Raw genomic sequence first — 16,302 nt, forward strand, 5'->3', positions numbered from 1 at the left:
ACTTTCCTACGGATGTCAGGACTGCCCAGTCCCTGACCACCTTCCGGCGCCTCCTCAAGACACACCTCTTCAGACAACACCTGTAAAACTCAACTCTTCCCTTCTGGACAATATAGCCCTCTGCCTTAATGCACTTCAACTTGCACTTATCTACTCCCTAGTTTGCTGTATTTAATCCTGCACTTAACCCAATGATGTAACTATCAACACTGTTACCTGCTCTTGAACTGCCCTGATATAAATTGCACTGTGTTTTGTATTTGCTCTTATTATATTAGGATTAAAGTCATTGTATTTTGTATCTTGATCGTTATAGCAACTTCATAATTTTTTTTTTTTAAGTGTCATTTATATGTATGTTTGTTTAACCAACGCTTTAGCGACTCGAGATGATTTTGTTACATATTTAACATGTAAGCAGTACTGTAAGGATAGGTATGCGAGCGATTATCAAAAAGTTAAAGCATGATTTTCAGTCATTACAAATTGAGCTCCATGCTGCGCTTACTAACTTAGGCCACGATGCACAGCAATCACTGATGCACTTGTATTATTATTATTTATTGTGCGCTTTGTCCTTTCGTTTATTTTTACAGACAGTACTAATTTTTATTTTCCAACCTAGGTACACAGGCTACATGACAATCCTGTTCCTATTCAAACAAAAAAAACTAAACGTGTTTACTAATTTAGCTATTATGTTTGATGTCCTTTTCGTCTTAACGTTTCGTCTTTGTAAACTGTGATAGTTAACGCTAGGCCTACTGACAAAATAAAATATACTTTGCAACTACAACAATATTGTATGTCACTAGAATATATTACTAAAACATTTTAATTTCGATTAAAGATTGACAACATTTTGACCTGTAAAACCTGTTATACAGTAAATACGTCTTTGCGATTGCACATCAACTGCATCTGATTAACAACGACATTTTTACAGGCAGAAAAAAAGTTGACACGCGTTAGGGCTAGTATAAAGAGAGACGTACGTTACAGTATAACTAAATAAATAAATAAAAAGAAAGTGGTGTGTGAAAACATTATACGATCTGGCAAATAAAATGACCAGCTAGAAAAATGCTGATTCATGTAGTTAACCTCCCCTTTTATTAAAGTGCTGCCGCGCCTTCCTTTTGCCTTACTGCGCTTGCGCGACCACTTTTTTTTACCTGGTCTACTATTCCCTACGACACCGGTACCAGTCATTAACTTTACTTTAAAGGAAAAACGTCACAGTGGAATAACAGAAACAGAACTAAATAAAGTCGAACTTGAACAAAACGAAAAACAAAAACACAATAAAAGCTTCCAAGTGGTCTGTGCACATCATACAAAACTGGCTTCAACAAAAAAGTGTTACCTTTCATTTACTTTCTCAGGAAGAATTGAACAGTCTCCTTAGGGAATGTTATGCTTCCGTAAGAAATAAAGATGGAGAGAAGTACAGCATTTCCAGCTTTATATCAGTCTGCGAGCCGGTATCAATCGCTTTTTGAATGATCCGCCGTACAACAAAAAAGTCAATTTAGCGAAAGGTGCTGATATTTAAATTAATACTGGTAACAATATTCGTAGCAGCAATTAAAAAACTGAGACGAAGTGGAAATGACAAAGCAGCACACTATCCCCCAATAACACCAGACCCGGAGAAGCTAAAAAAAAATCCAAAAAAAATCGTGTTATCAGACTATTTATTATGTAATTTACAAAGTTATATATGGTCATTAATTAATTTGTATAATATGTGAATGTAACTGATATACAGAAATATACTTAACATTTTAATAAATACAGGCTATATTTACATTTAAACATGTTAATATATACAAATAAACGTTGTACATTACACTGAAACTATTTTTTGTGCGTAGTGATATTTACTGTTATTGAATAGATTTTTTTTTTTTTTTTTTGTATTTGCTGGGTTAATTAAAAAAAAGATAATATAGTCATTTTAAATTCGATTTATAGGCGACGTGCCTTATAACACCCTAAGTGCGGTTATCTCATCTTATATAACAATGGCTATGCCTCAGACTGTGCTGTACCAACCTATCAACAAAGAAAAATAAAAAGGGTTATGCAGAGAAAAAGTCAATCATAACTTATTTTCCATATCACAACTGTTCACTTGCAGTTTCTGGAATGTTAAACAAAGAAAAGTTTCAAAACTTTACAGTAAATCCAGTTGCATTCATCTTTGGTGGTTTATATGTATTTGCGCAGCATTTTACAGTAAAATTGTGGTGAGAGTACAAAATGGAAATCACAGTATTTCACAAAAACTGGGCCTCAAGAATCTACTACCATTACCCATGTGAATGCTGGATTGTGTTTTCCCATTAAGGGCTGGTGTTGGAGTGTGTTGATTAGTCCGGAGCGGGGTGTGGCTACTGTCAACCAATCAGACCGTTTTCCTTTTGCAAGCAAAGACAAGAAGTTGTGTGAGACTCAGACAGATAGTCTGGAGTAAGTCTCAGTCACAATGGATGCAGTTAGTTGCTGTTTAACGGCAATAGTCCTGCTTTTCGGGATAGGGTTACCGGGAACTGAAGGTACGTAAAACCGGGAGGCCGTGCAAATGTGATTCGCATTTACAAGTGTGAAAAGCTGTTTCTCTTTGTTAAGAACCATTTTCCCAGTGAGTCTTTTCAAAGATGGCGCAGTCAGAGCGAGTCACGCTGTCAGGAATGTGTATTGTTGTGGGAATATCCCTGTAAATAAGAGAAACCCATACCTAACGGGACCTGAGTAAAGCTAATGGATATGCCAGGATTCACAGTGGTATGTTCATCTGCAGCCGTCGTGTTTGAGTTGTTGATTAATAATTTCCGTTGTGTAAATAATGAGCTGGCAAACAGTGCTGCTGTGATTTTTGTTGTTGGGGGTGCTGTATGTCGTCGGCCTGTGTGATTCACTGAGGACACCACACAGTGATAAGTTTTGTCAATGTTTAGCAGAGATCTAGTCATTTTGCTTGAATGTATTTATTTTATTAACCACTTCATTGGGTGTTTTTGTTTGTTGAAGAATTGTCACTTACATAAGTCCATATGTTCCTATGGAACATACATTTGAATCAGATGTGCAGCAGAGCGATGTGATTTACATGACGAATCTTGGATATCTATACGATATCCAAGATTCAGAGGCCATTGTGTGCTGACAAGCATTGTCTAGCAATATGTAACACCACAGTTTATACTGTGTGTCCGATTCTGGAATTGTTCACTTGTTTCATGCCTTTATTGCGAAACAGATGTTTTTGCCTTCAAAATTAACCTAACCCTGAAAACAGACTGAACATTAAACATGTATGATAATTGCAAGAGGTAGCTTATATTAGATTACTTATCAGCAATATATTGCTAATGTTATGTAAACCAGGTAACACTGATACCTCTATCAACACACCTCCATTATCTAGGTTGTTTATTGTAAGGCGATATGGAACGATGTACAAATATGACTTTCTACTGGGATTTTCACATTATAAGCTTATTAATAATGTTTTTATCTAATCTGTATTGATTGCTTGTTTGTCGGTGTCAAGGTGCAATGAATGAATGATGCTGATTCTGTAGTTGCATAGTAGAAGTCAGTACTGTTTACAGGCCAGCTTTTCACACCTGACATTTTTTCAAAAGCCTGTAAAATGCTATTTTTGTTTAAGACAACATTTCTACCTATAGATTTATGTGTGAGCACTGGTTTTACTACAGCTTTTTCAGTATTTTCCCATCAGACGTTACCAGTTCCTATAAGTGTGTTCTGTTGACATAAGCACAGTAAATGCATGTTTGCTACAGTATTAAACAGTTCAGTGAATTTTGAAGTTTAATCTGACCTTGGATATGGATTAACTAGTGGTTGAAAATGTTTTGCAATCTGTAACTTGGTACAGTCAGTGTCCATCCTCAGCACATTTTAAATAGGTCATTTTGCAATCAATGCACATTGCAAAAATGTGTCGTCTTGTAGCAATGTGTTTAAAACCATGTTTACCTGCAGAATCTATCGAGAATTTTGACATAAACGGTAACAATCAACCTATAAATTAGAATATGTATGTACACAAAGCATAGGATTGTGAACAGGGTAGGGATTGGTGTTTACAGAACAGTCTATTTTACAATCTGTTTCCTTGGGTGGTCTGTCTAAGTTACCACTGCCTGTAAACCCGAGTGAAGTTCTGTGACGCACATGCCAAGAACTACTTTACTTTTAAATTAGTTATTTTCCTTTGCTCCTAAATAGAAAACTGGAAGCACTAAGGGAAGATTAACTGGATGCTTGCTAATGTGTCTAGATAAGAAGACACAAAATAAAAATAGGCAGGATCTGTCCTCCTGTTTCATGTGCTTACACAAACGTGTACAAAAACATGTACTGCAGTATCATTTGAATGCCAATTGAAAATTATCACCTTTAGTCTTCATGGACCTAGATTTTTATATATATATATATATATACACACACATTTTATATACACTTTTACACATTTATATACACACACATTTTAAAAGCCATAAAATATTGATTTGCTGTAACCTGCCCTACCCAAATTCTCGCCCCTACTATTGGTATTTTTTTGGCACTATAGGTTATGTATTTGTATATATGTTAGCCCTTTGCAGTCCTATGTCGGACCAGGTCCGACATTACAATTTTCCCTTTTCGGTCCGATATCGGACATTGTCCGACATCATCAAAAAGACTTCAAGCACAGGTCTCTAGTCGTTTTTTATTTTTTTTTCAGAAAAAGCCGAGAAAACATTTCAATGGCCGAGTGAGACCGATAGGAGCCGAGAGAAGCCGAAAAAAAGGGGCGGATCTGAGCAGTACACGTAGCCCCAGCACCACAGACCTAACGCGGACATAAACAAACAATATAGCTGCTTCCGCACCCAGCGCTCAAAGAATATCACAGACATTTGCCAAGCTTTTTGAGATGTAATAGTAATAAAATAATGACTTGGATACTATAAAATACTATTAAATTGCCTTTGTCCCAGTAAAGTTTGACCGCCAGCTCTGTGAAGAATATTTAACATAATAAAATTCACAAAAACCTTTAAACTGTTTTATATGTAATGGTTTAGCAATTTTATTTATTTTTTAAAAAGCTACTTAAATTGGGTGGTGGGCAGTAGGTTTGTAAAGCTACAGACTTAATTATTTTTAATACAACTTTGAAATTACTCCATATCATTGCACTCTTAGTAAACTGCTACCTTCTCTGAATTCTGACTTGACTCTCCGCTGAGTACCCTCAGTCTCCCACTGAAACGCCCTTGGAAATGCATACTGAGTAAATTTCTCAAAATGGAGCACATGTTTTTCTAGCGATAACCTGCATCATAAACTGTACTATTCTGTTACAGCACTTTAAAACCTTTTGAAGAGATCCAGCTGGGGAAGATTTCATTACAGTCATATAAATTCATTAGATCTCAAATGCGTTTGCAATTGAAATTGATTACCAAGAGCTTTGATGTTGTACATCTCCTTGGGATGTAGGGTTAGATTGAATTAAACTTCAAATCTTTTCATTACAGTCTCTCATGATACCAATTGGTCCGTTAATGTACCCACATTACTGCTGCAATTGAATTTGAACCTACAGAGCTGGTTTTTCTGCACTTGGGTTGAAACACTTCAGAAAAGTATCTTCCCTGTTGGGGAAGCATATGCCTAAGTCACACCAACACAACATTTACTGCACAGAAACACTTTAAATTTTAAATTAAATGCTTTAGGGAAAGTGATAATATACAGAACTGAAGTTTAGCTTTTTACTGGCATTACAGTAACCAGGATAAAATGTTTAACACTTTGATTAAAAAAAGGCATGTTGATGATTCATAGCTACACAGGTTCATTGGTCTGTGTCGCCCGATTGTAATTTAAATAGTGCCCCTTTTAATGTACAGGGCTTGAATTTCAGCACGGGATTGCGGGAATTTGGTGGCATAATAGCCTATAACGTGTACATTTTAATGAATGTATTGAAATTATGTACTGATAATTGAGGGTGGAACAGAAGACAGAATAGGGAGGGCGCTGCACTGGAAAAAAAAAAGTATGTTATTAAAGTGACCTTGCTTGTTGACTGCTGACGTCTTTTGACTCCACCGGGTGCGACGTACGGAAGGTTTGAAGTTGTTCCTGCTTTCGTCATTGTGCTTTTGCCACATTCTGCGGATTGGATGTACATCCTGTGGTATTTCCCCGTTATATATTTTTTTGTAGTGAAAGTACACACTAGGGCTGTCAGTTAAGCCTCAAAATAGCAATCGATTAATTGGGCACACAAAATATCATCATTCGAGTAATTGTACCATACATTTTCGGTGCATTCCTCTTCCTGTGACGTTATTTTAATATCATTGCATTTAAGTAAAAGCTTAACAATTTAATGTGAGGTGTAATTACGCCTTGGTAGCGTCAAGAGAGAAAAAATAACCACAACATTCGCAGCAAGCCTAAAGCAAGTTTAATATACTACAGGAGTGTTACTAAAATATTTATTACAAATAGATTACAGTACTTTGGAATGTAAGCTATGTAAACTAGACACTTGTTTCCAGAAAAACGTGTGTTTTTTTTTTTTTTTTTTCAATTCGGTGACAGCTGCAGCATCATGCATTTCATCTTGTTAATACTGTACCACCTAACCTTCACTATCTGTGAAACACACAATGCAGAAATCCTTGCCAATAATAATAATAATAATAAATTGATTTACGTACCATAAATTGCATACCCGCTCGCTGATCCTTACTCCAAAATTACGTTTAACATCACTGATCATTTATTTATTTATTTAACGTCATTTTAATATTGTTAAATATTCATTATATAACAGTTCGTTTTGAAACTCCAAAGCAGCGCAAACTATATACAGTCAGTTTTTTTTTCAATGTGCAACATTTATTTACATGCTGCTTGCCATGAATACAATCCTGTCGTCCTGCTCTGGATACAAGGTGGCATGTTGTGTTTTTTTTTGTGTTTTGTTTTGCTTTGTTTACACAGAGGGGCGTACTTACAAATATTTTCAAATCTGATTTGCTGGTAGGATGGGACCAGCAAATCAGATGCTAGTTAACACGAGCAGGTGAAGAACAACATGCTCACTGCTTGTCTGGCAGAAATACTGTAAATAGCAAGGCAAGGCCGTTCGGTGCATTTTAGTTGATAAACTTAAATAATTGTGTTAACTATGTGCATTACAAAAATGTAATTATTGAATCGATTATCCAGTATTTATATCCATGTATATAATGAGGAATGGAATCGATCGAAAAGTAGGTTTTTGATTTAATCGTAGCAGCCCTAGTACACACCGATGATTTTACCCTTATTTGGAGAGAAAAGCATCTGTTCTGCTTCCAGCCATGTTTAGTGAGTATGTGACTATCGTTTTCTACGATTATCGAATAATTAAAAAATGTTCACAACACAATTATCACAAATATTCATAATCACAATATATCGTACTATCGAAAAATCGTTTCATCCTTAGTCTCAACACACAACAGTGAAAGGACCACTTTGTGTACATTTAAATACAGTATATGGGTTTTACCCCCTTGGACATCATTCAATGTCTGTTACAGCATAAGACTAGGAAGTTTTAAATTTAAAAAATAGCTTTAAAGTGATTCAACCTTGTGTAGATATTTTCAAACGTTGTTCTAAGTAGTTTGTCTATTACTGCTGTACAGCTCTCTGTTTTGCTGACCTAATTTCATAAACACTTGAGTCAGTCTGTTTTAGGCTGGATGTATATAGTTTTGATGTAGAAAACAGCTGATTTACAGTAGCGTATGTAGGTACAGCATGTGTATTTTCATATATCAAGGGTATTATGATTCGCAATATAATCCTAATCCATATAAAGACTAGTGGTTATTAATTCAATTCATCTGACCTATATGTTGTCAAATGTATTACTTCATTATAATAACCTTGGGTAGATATTGCATCAGTAGTATAGAGTAACTGAACAGAAATGGAATAGATATTTGTTAAACTGACTTGCTTATTTTATCTTACATTTGTGATGGTTACTGTATACTTCAAATGCAAGTCAAATAGCTACTGTGAATAGATTGTTGCAGTTGTTGATCTATTGCGCTATTTTGTTTTAAGACTAAAGCTTTTATTTGTAATATGTCCTAACCTCTCTTTCCATTTTCCTTGCAGCCTTGCTCTGTTTTTGTCATCATTGTACAAAAGACAACTTCACCTGTGAAACAGATGGACTGTGCTTTGTATCTGTCACCCAGACGCCCACAAAGGTTACACAGAGAAGCATATGTATGGCAGGGAATGAACTTTTTCCCCCAGATAGACCCTTTATTTGTATACCCTCTTCAAAAGGTTTAGCTAATACCTGGCCACGCTGCTGTAACACTGACTTCTGCAATAAAGACCCACCTCTTGTGCCAACTCCAGGTAAAGCCTCGTCCTTCACAATGTTGTCTGTCACCACTCCAATCGTGGGGTGCCTAAACAAAAGCCTTTTTTTATTATTTGTTGGATCTTCTTTAACAACCGCAACCCAGACATATTCGATTACATTGTTTACCTTCTGGAGTCTGAGGATGATTTCATTGTGCAGCAACTTGCCTAGCTACATGACGAGCTGATAATATCTCTTCAGCCAAAGAAGTAGGCACAGTAATTGTAGCTTGGGTTTTGTACTAAAGCAGGGTCAGCTGCTGAGTTTATTTCTTAAATTGACCATTTTAAGAATGGTGACAGCAGAACCCATGCAAATACTTGGGGGGGGGGGGGGGGGGGGTATAATGAGACAATGTTATTGTGTTTACTGGAGTGTATTTTCATTTTGAACACTGTCATAAAAACAGTTATTTGCCGCATTGATGTATATTTCATAAATATATATTGGTTCTTTTATGCCGAACGCCCACAGAGAAATAAGAACACAGTATATTTTATGTACAGTAATTCTTAAAAATTAACGTTAAGCTCGCTTCGACACGAAACACTTCTGTGAAAGGACATTAACACTTCATGCCAACGGTTCAGTGCCGCTTACTGCTTCAGTGCAGAGCTACCCACAAATCTATCATATTGAGTAATGGATGATAATATGATTTATCGATCATTTTTCAACACAATAAAATAATCAATGCAGAAATATTCAGTAATATCATGATGATCGATTATTGTTCTAACACTAAACCTTCCTTTCTGCTGCAGTGCTGATAGACTACACAATTTCTCAGAAATGTGCTTCTATAAGGTGTAGGAAACATTTTTGAGGAAAGGTTGGCAAACTGCTTTCTAAAGGATTGTTGTATGCTGAAACTGAATATTTTATTTGCCACGCTGTATTTTCAAGTTTTATGCTCGAAATCACCAAAAAAACAAAATGTCCACCATGTATCTCATAACTTTTGAACGGGGGGTGATAAAGCCATGATCCTTCTGTCTAATACCATGTTTTTGATGCCTACAAACACACTAAACACATCAGAAGGTTATATTCATATATTTTGTTGGAAATTATTATAAAGGACAATTCAATTCAAAATACAAAAACATATATATTGATTTATCTTTTCAGACAGCCACTGTCTGCAAACTTGCAAGCTCCAGTGCATGTAAGTTTCCCTTTCCTGCAGGTACAATTGTGCGATGTGCATCGACATGAGACAGTATCCTTGCACTACTCAGGAATTGCAGCAAGTGACAAAAGCTTTGGTAACAGCTGTCCATCTTCCATTTTCCAGCCCATGGTTGCAGGTGATGGTAGGAAAGGCAGTATTGGTGGCCTACTCCCATACCATGCTTTGGTAGTGTGCTCGTTATACATGAAATGGTAAGGCATCCATTGTTGGGGGTAGTGCTTCTGGCGATTTACATTTCAAAACAGTTTAACACAGGCCTCGTCACAAGTGCTTGCTTCTGGTACGCTGTACAACTTGCACACAAAGCTCTCTGCATTAATCATTATCTTATTTGTTAGTTTTCCTTTCCCAAGGTCTTTTAGGAGGCGAGTATGTATTGAAAACTTTCCATGCAGACTTCTTGCTGTGTCCAGAAAAGTAGGATACAGAATCACATCCTGTTATTGCATGGAAAGGGAGGAGGGCTTCAGAGACCGGCTTGGTGAAGGAAAGCTTCTGCCTGATTTCATGCACTGGAATATACTTTCGCTGTTTGGCTCTGCCTGCCTTCATCCACATGTTTTTGCATTTCATTTTGTGGAAATGTGCTACCAGTAGCACCAACACATCGGTGTCACATGCTGATTCCACAACACTCTTTGCACTGGTGTGCATATAATGCAGGACAAGCCTTGTATCTGCCTCCTCATGATTGGCCTGTAGCTGTTGGATGTCCAAATCAGGGTTGGATGTTCGTCTTCTCTCTGGAATCCACCAGCAACTACTAATGTTTTTTCTGCAGGAGCATTTGTGATCAGGTGATTCGAGAAGAAGCATGCTAGGTCTGCCTTGTTAGCAGTTGCAGCTAGAAAGTCAGTCCAGTTACTGGGGACTGGCACAGAGCCATCTTCCACTAGTCTTCTGCTCGGACGAGAATGTTTTGAACGTTTCTTCCTGGTACCAGCCTTAAAGTTTCTCTATACCGATCAAAAGTAACATCAATCCTGTCAAATGGTCTTCCCACAAGAAAGACCTGTTCAACAAATGCATCTGCCAGTTCGCCAAAGTTTGTGACTCTTGTAGGTTTTCCAAGTGACACTACTAGGGCTTGGCCATGTATCACCAGGCAGGATGTTCCATCAAGGGTAACCCCTGGGGGACAGGTCACATCCTTGGTCATCACATCAGCTAGAATGGCTTTATTGCCACTCCTTGGACTGCCATTTGTGTATGCAAGGGTAACTGGCACAGTCATCAGCTCATGTTGTAATATCTTCTGTAGATTCACCTTTCTACCAGCCAACTCATCTTTGACCTGCATCCGGTAGCTGGTTCATCTCTGCCAAGTACACACAGCCCCAGCTGGTGTTATTAGTGTGATCATAGCGATGAAAGAATGGAAGCATTTGCCGAAAAGCAAAGAGGTGAGACCATTACACTAGGCCCTGATGAACAGAAGTGCCACCAGTATTGTAAGTTCATGTCTTCCTCTTTGAGTATAAACCCAGCCATGTTATTATGACATTGGGTTGATGCCAGTATTGTCACTAACACATCATAATCTTCAGGATTATCCAATCGTACTGCATTCACTAAATCTTCTTTAAGCCCATGGTCCTGCTCCTCTAGACATGACAGGAGTTGTGGAAGCAGTATTTGCCACAGAGCTTGCAGTGTGAGTTTTTTTTGAGTATGTGCAGGTACTCCCTTTGCAAACGATTTTCCAGCCATTGCTTTTTCTATTGAAATTTGTTCCCAAAATTCCACTCTCTATCCAGACGTCTTCCAATCCAGAGTCTTGAGTGTGTTGTCCCAAGATCTTCAGAAAGTTCACTAATGTATGGAGGCCTCCTAAATGGGGGAATCGGAACATCCTTGCACTGTGGAATGGTCCATTTCAGCTCCATCAGTGCAGGAAAGAGAGCTTGATCAACTGTAATCACTGCATGCTGTTGCTGAATAGAGAGGCTACTACATGTAGAACTCTTTGAACAATTGTATTCAACGTTCCTATGTCATGTGCAGAGGCTTGAATAATTGGCATGTATCCAACAATTTTCTTCTGGATCCATCTGACTTTTTGGTTTAAAGATGTCCAGCGGGGTTTTGGCTGATCATATTGGCGTATAAACATGAAAGCCATATCTGTAGCTTGTAATGCAGACATGGGGTAATCTTTGGGTTTCTTAAACCATTCTGCTTTCACTTCTGAGCTGTGGCTCAGTGGTGCCTTCAGCGATATTGACAGGGATGATAGCTACCAAATATATCAGTATAACCCTATTCTGATGTGTTTATTGTGTTTGTAGGCATCAGAAACATGGTATTAGACACAACAATCATGGCATTATCACTCTAGTCTGAAGTTTCGAATGGTGGCCATTTTTGTTTTTTGGTGATTTCGGGCCTAAAACATCAAAATACAATGTGGCAAACAAAATATTCGCTTTCAGCATACAAAAATACGTGGTTTGCCAACTTTTCTTCAAAAATGCCTCCTACATTCACATTTCCTGATTATTGTATGTCTACATTCATTTATCCAGACTGACGGTGAAAGCAAGAAAATGTACCGTACTTGTCATAAGTGAAAGACATTTTGCCATCTATATAGTTTTGTGAATTGTTACAGTAATTTAGTACATGCTGCTTGATACACATTTTTAGTATGATGCAATTATTCTAATCACCAACACACTTTAGTTTCAAAGTTATCTGGAGTGAATGACCAGTAAAGGGCTAACGTCTTGCTAAAACTTTTAATATTGCTGTTGCTACTGAACGCCTCTCTGGCTGTATAGTGTAAAACCAGTTCGCTTTGAAGGCAATTGCGATTCACTAGTACACTTACTATTATAATAGTATAGCCGTATAATTAGTTGAGTCTAAAGGTTTCTCCAGTGGAAAGTGATAACCAAGTTTTACAACTCTTTTTTTGTGTGTGTGTGTTCTGTTTGTTTTTCCTTTCCAGAAATTCCAGAAGAGGCAAGTGCTCCAAGCCTGGGACCTGTGGCCTTAGCAGCAGTAATAGCAGGGCCGGTGTGCCTTGTTTGCATTCTTCTGATGTTGACTATTTATATTTGTGTCAGTCGCTCTGTCATTCATCACCGTGTCCCAAATGAAGAAGATCCTTCATTAGATCGACCTTTTATAACGCAGGGTACCACCTTAAAAGATTTGATTTATGACTTGACAACTTCCGGTTCTGGATCAGGTAAAATGCTATTTTTAATTGTAATTGCCTTTTTTATATGTTTCTTTTTACACCGTTTAACTGGTGAACTGACTTTGTTCAAAGCTTGCAGTTTTCAAATTCATTATTTAATTAATCAGTGAAATATTATTAAATGGTTAGATTTGTGATGTTAAAAGATGATATGAAAGATACTTTATACAAATTGTTGTAATTTGGGTTTCAAATATGTTTGAGGCAGCTCTGTGTTTTTTTTATTTGTATACTTATTTATTTTATAAATATATTGCTGTTTAAAAAAAAAAAAAAAAAATTCACCTGACCCCTCTAGCCATACACATATGTGCAATAATGAATAAGGCGAATTTAAAGAGAAATGTGTTGGGTGGCTGTGATGTGAGATAATATAGTACTGTGCAGAAAGTGGATCACAAGTGTGTTTGCTAGATCATTAGACCCCACTGTGGTGCAAATCTGACTGCAGGCACTAGATACACGATTTGTCTGTTTCTAGTGGCTTTGTAATTCCAGTGTTGTAAAGGAAGACCATTCATCATGTTCTGTCATCATTGTTTGTGTGCAAGGAGAGGATCATTTGCTGTTGACCTGTAACTGATCACTGAGCCTTCGGGAGAGTCAGTTTCAGCTCACCTGCCATTGGGTTTTGTTATGTACTACATTCCTCTTCATAATGAACCTGCCAGCATGGGACTGTGCTGAAAAATGTAGTGTAAACTCCTAAGCAGCAACCTTAAATACAAATGGGGCGTTTTCCAGTCATTGGTTATCAGATAATAGTCATCAGGATTATATTAACTCGAATATCAACTTTCTCCCTAGTTGGTAGTTCTTGTGACATTTTGGTTTCTTGATGAGAAAGGCTTAACGCTTTGAGATCCCTGTTTTATTCTTGGTACTCTGAAATCTATGATTCTCTGTCAGGTTATATTGTGAGTAGAATACAAGAAATATTGGTCATTTTGTGACCATTAGAGACATTACTGACTTCATATTTTCAGGGTTATATACAGTGCCTTGCATAAGTATTCACCCCCCCTTGGACTTTTCCACAGTGTTACAACCTGGAATTTAAATGGATTTAATTGGGATTTTTACCATTTGATTTACACAATATACTTAACACTTTGAAGGTGCAACATATTTTTTATTGTGAGACAAAAGTTCATTAAACAGAAAAAAAGACATTTGTTGGTTGCATAAGTATTCACCCCCCTGAGTCAATACTTGGTAGAAGCACCTTTGGCAGCAATTACAGCTGTGAGTCTTTTTGGGTAAGTCTCTACCAGCTTTGCACATCTGGATCCTGCAATTTTTGCCCATTCTTCTTGGCAAAATTGCTCAAGCTCTGTCAAGTTGGATGGGGACGGTTGGTGAACAGCAATTTTCAAGTCTTGCCACAGATTCTCAAACGGATTGAGGTCTGGGCTTTGACTGGGCCATTCTGACATTCAGTTTCTTGTTTTTAAACCACTCCAGAGTAGCTTTGGCTGTGTGTTTAGGGTCATTGTCCTGCTGGAAGGTGAACCTCCGCCCCAGTCCCAGGTCTCTTGCAGAATTTCCCTCCATCCATCTTGCCCTCAATCCTGACCAGTTTCCCAGTCCCAGTCAATGAAAAGCATCCCCATAACATGATGCTGCCACCACCATGCTTCACCGTGGGGATGGTGTTCTCAGGGTGATGAGCAGTGTTGGCTTTGCGCCACACATAGCGTTTTGCGCTAAAGCCAAAAAGTTAAATTTTGGTCTCATCAGACCAGAGAACTTTTTTCCACATGTTTGCTGTGTCTCCCACATGCCTTTTGGCAAAATCCAAATGGGATTTGATATGTTTTTTTTTTTTCCAGCAATGGCTTTCTTCTCGCCACTCTTCCATAAAGCCCAGCTTTGTGGAGCGTCCGGGTTATAGTTGTCCCATGGACGGTTTCTCCCATCTCAGCTGTGGATCTCTCCAGCTCCTTCAGCGTTACTATTGGCCTCTTGGTTGCTTCTCTGACTAATGCCCTCCTTACCTGGTCACTGAGTTTTGGTGGACGGCCTTCTCTAGGCAGAGTCGCGGTTGTGTCATATTCTTTCCATTTTTTAATAATGGATTTAACGGTGCTCTGGGGGATGTTCAAAGTTTGGGATATTTTTTTATAACCCAACCCTGATTGGTGCTTCTCCAGAACTTTATCCCGGACTTGTTTTGATAGCTCCTTGGTCTTCATGATGCTCTTTGTTTTGATATGCTCTCTAACAAACTCTGGGGCCTTCCAGAAACAGGTGTATGTAATCTGAGATCATATGACACTTTAATTGCACACAGGTGGACTTCATTTAACTAATTATGTGACTTCTGAAGGCAATTGGTTGCACCAGAGCTTATTTAGGGGTGTCATAGCAAAGGGGGTGAATACTTATGCAATCAAGACTTTTCAGTTTTTTATTTGTAAATAATTTTGAAAAATATGTAGATTTTTTTCCCCACTTTGACATTATGGACTATTTTGTGTAGATCAGTGACAAAAAATCCTAATTTAAATCCATTTTAATTTCAGGTTGTAACACTACAAAATGTGGAAAAGTCCAAGGGGAGGATTCTACATGTTTTGATACCATTAAGTTTGACCTCTGACCTAATATGATTGCCAAGTTGAGGTCATGGATTATTTTTTAAATGTTTGTTTCCACAAGATCGTTGTCTTTGTAGTACAGTGTTTCATGAAAGGAAGTCAAAATAGGTATTTTTATTTTATTTTAGGTCTACCTTTGCTGGTACAAAGAACAATTGCCAGAACCATCGTTTTGCAAGAGAGCATTGGAAAGGGCCGCTTTGGGGAAGTCTGGCGGGGCCGGTGGAGAGGAGAAGAAGTTGCTGTCAAAATTTTCTCTTCTCGTGAAGAGCGCTCATGGTTCCGTGAAGCAGAAATCTACCAAACTGTCATGTTGCGTCATGAAAATATCCTTGGGTTCATCGCAGCAGACAACAAAGGTTAGATGTGTTTCTATGTAAACATCCAAACTATGCAACTTGCAGTCCTGATATCTTGCGACCAAATTAAAGTTTGAATAAAAGCACACCCGTAATAAATGAGGTTGGAGGAATATCTATTTATCAATTGATTTTATGTATTGCTGTATGGCAGGGCTATAGGTTGCCACAGGTAGGCCTTAAAACATTTTTGTTTTGATGTATTTATGTCCAAAAGCCAGTGAATGCACAAATACATCTAGATAATTCTTATGCATAAAACTTTTTTATTTATTTATTTATTTATTTTTTAGCAAAACTAACTTTGCTTAACTGAATCTGGGGCTATAAGGAGGTGCCTGTCCCTCTGTCTTTACATACTTGTTGCACATTTGTACTTCTACAGACTAAGACTAAGATCTGCTTAACCACTGGCCTCTGATGGCTCTAATTTTGTATTGATATCTGTTACATATTTTTATTTTATT

General features: G+C 37.6%; 1 protein-coding gene across 1 annotated transcript in view; it reads left to right on the forward strand.

The window, feature by feature from the left end:
* Positions 1-2,413: 2,413 nt before the first annotated feature.
* Positions 2,414-16,302, forward strand: part of LOC117400416 (TGF-beta receptor type-1-like) — a 28,396-nt gene continuing 14,507 nt past the window's right edge. The window contains exons 1-4 of the mRNA XM_034000347.3: positions 2,414-2,561; positions 8,218-8,469; positions 12,622-12,864; positions 15,605-15,835. Of these exons, the coding sequence (XP_033856238.1) occupies positions 2,492-2,561; positions 8,218-8,469; positions 12,622-12,864; positions 15,605-15,835 (796 nt within the window). The 5' untranslated portion in view covers positions 2,414-2,491. The remainder of the gene's footprint in view (positions 2,562-8,217; positions 8,470-12,621; positions 12,865-15,604; positions 15,836-16,302) is intronic.

The sequence above is a fragment of the Acipenser ruthenus genome, chromosome 4, assembly GCF_902713425.1.
Source record: "Acipenser ruthenus chromosome 4, fAciRut3.2 maternal haplotype, whole genome shotgun sequence".
Lineage (NCBI taxonomy): Eukaryota > Metazoa > Chordata > Actinopteri > Acipenseriformes > Acipenseridae > Acipenser > Acipenser ruthenus.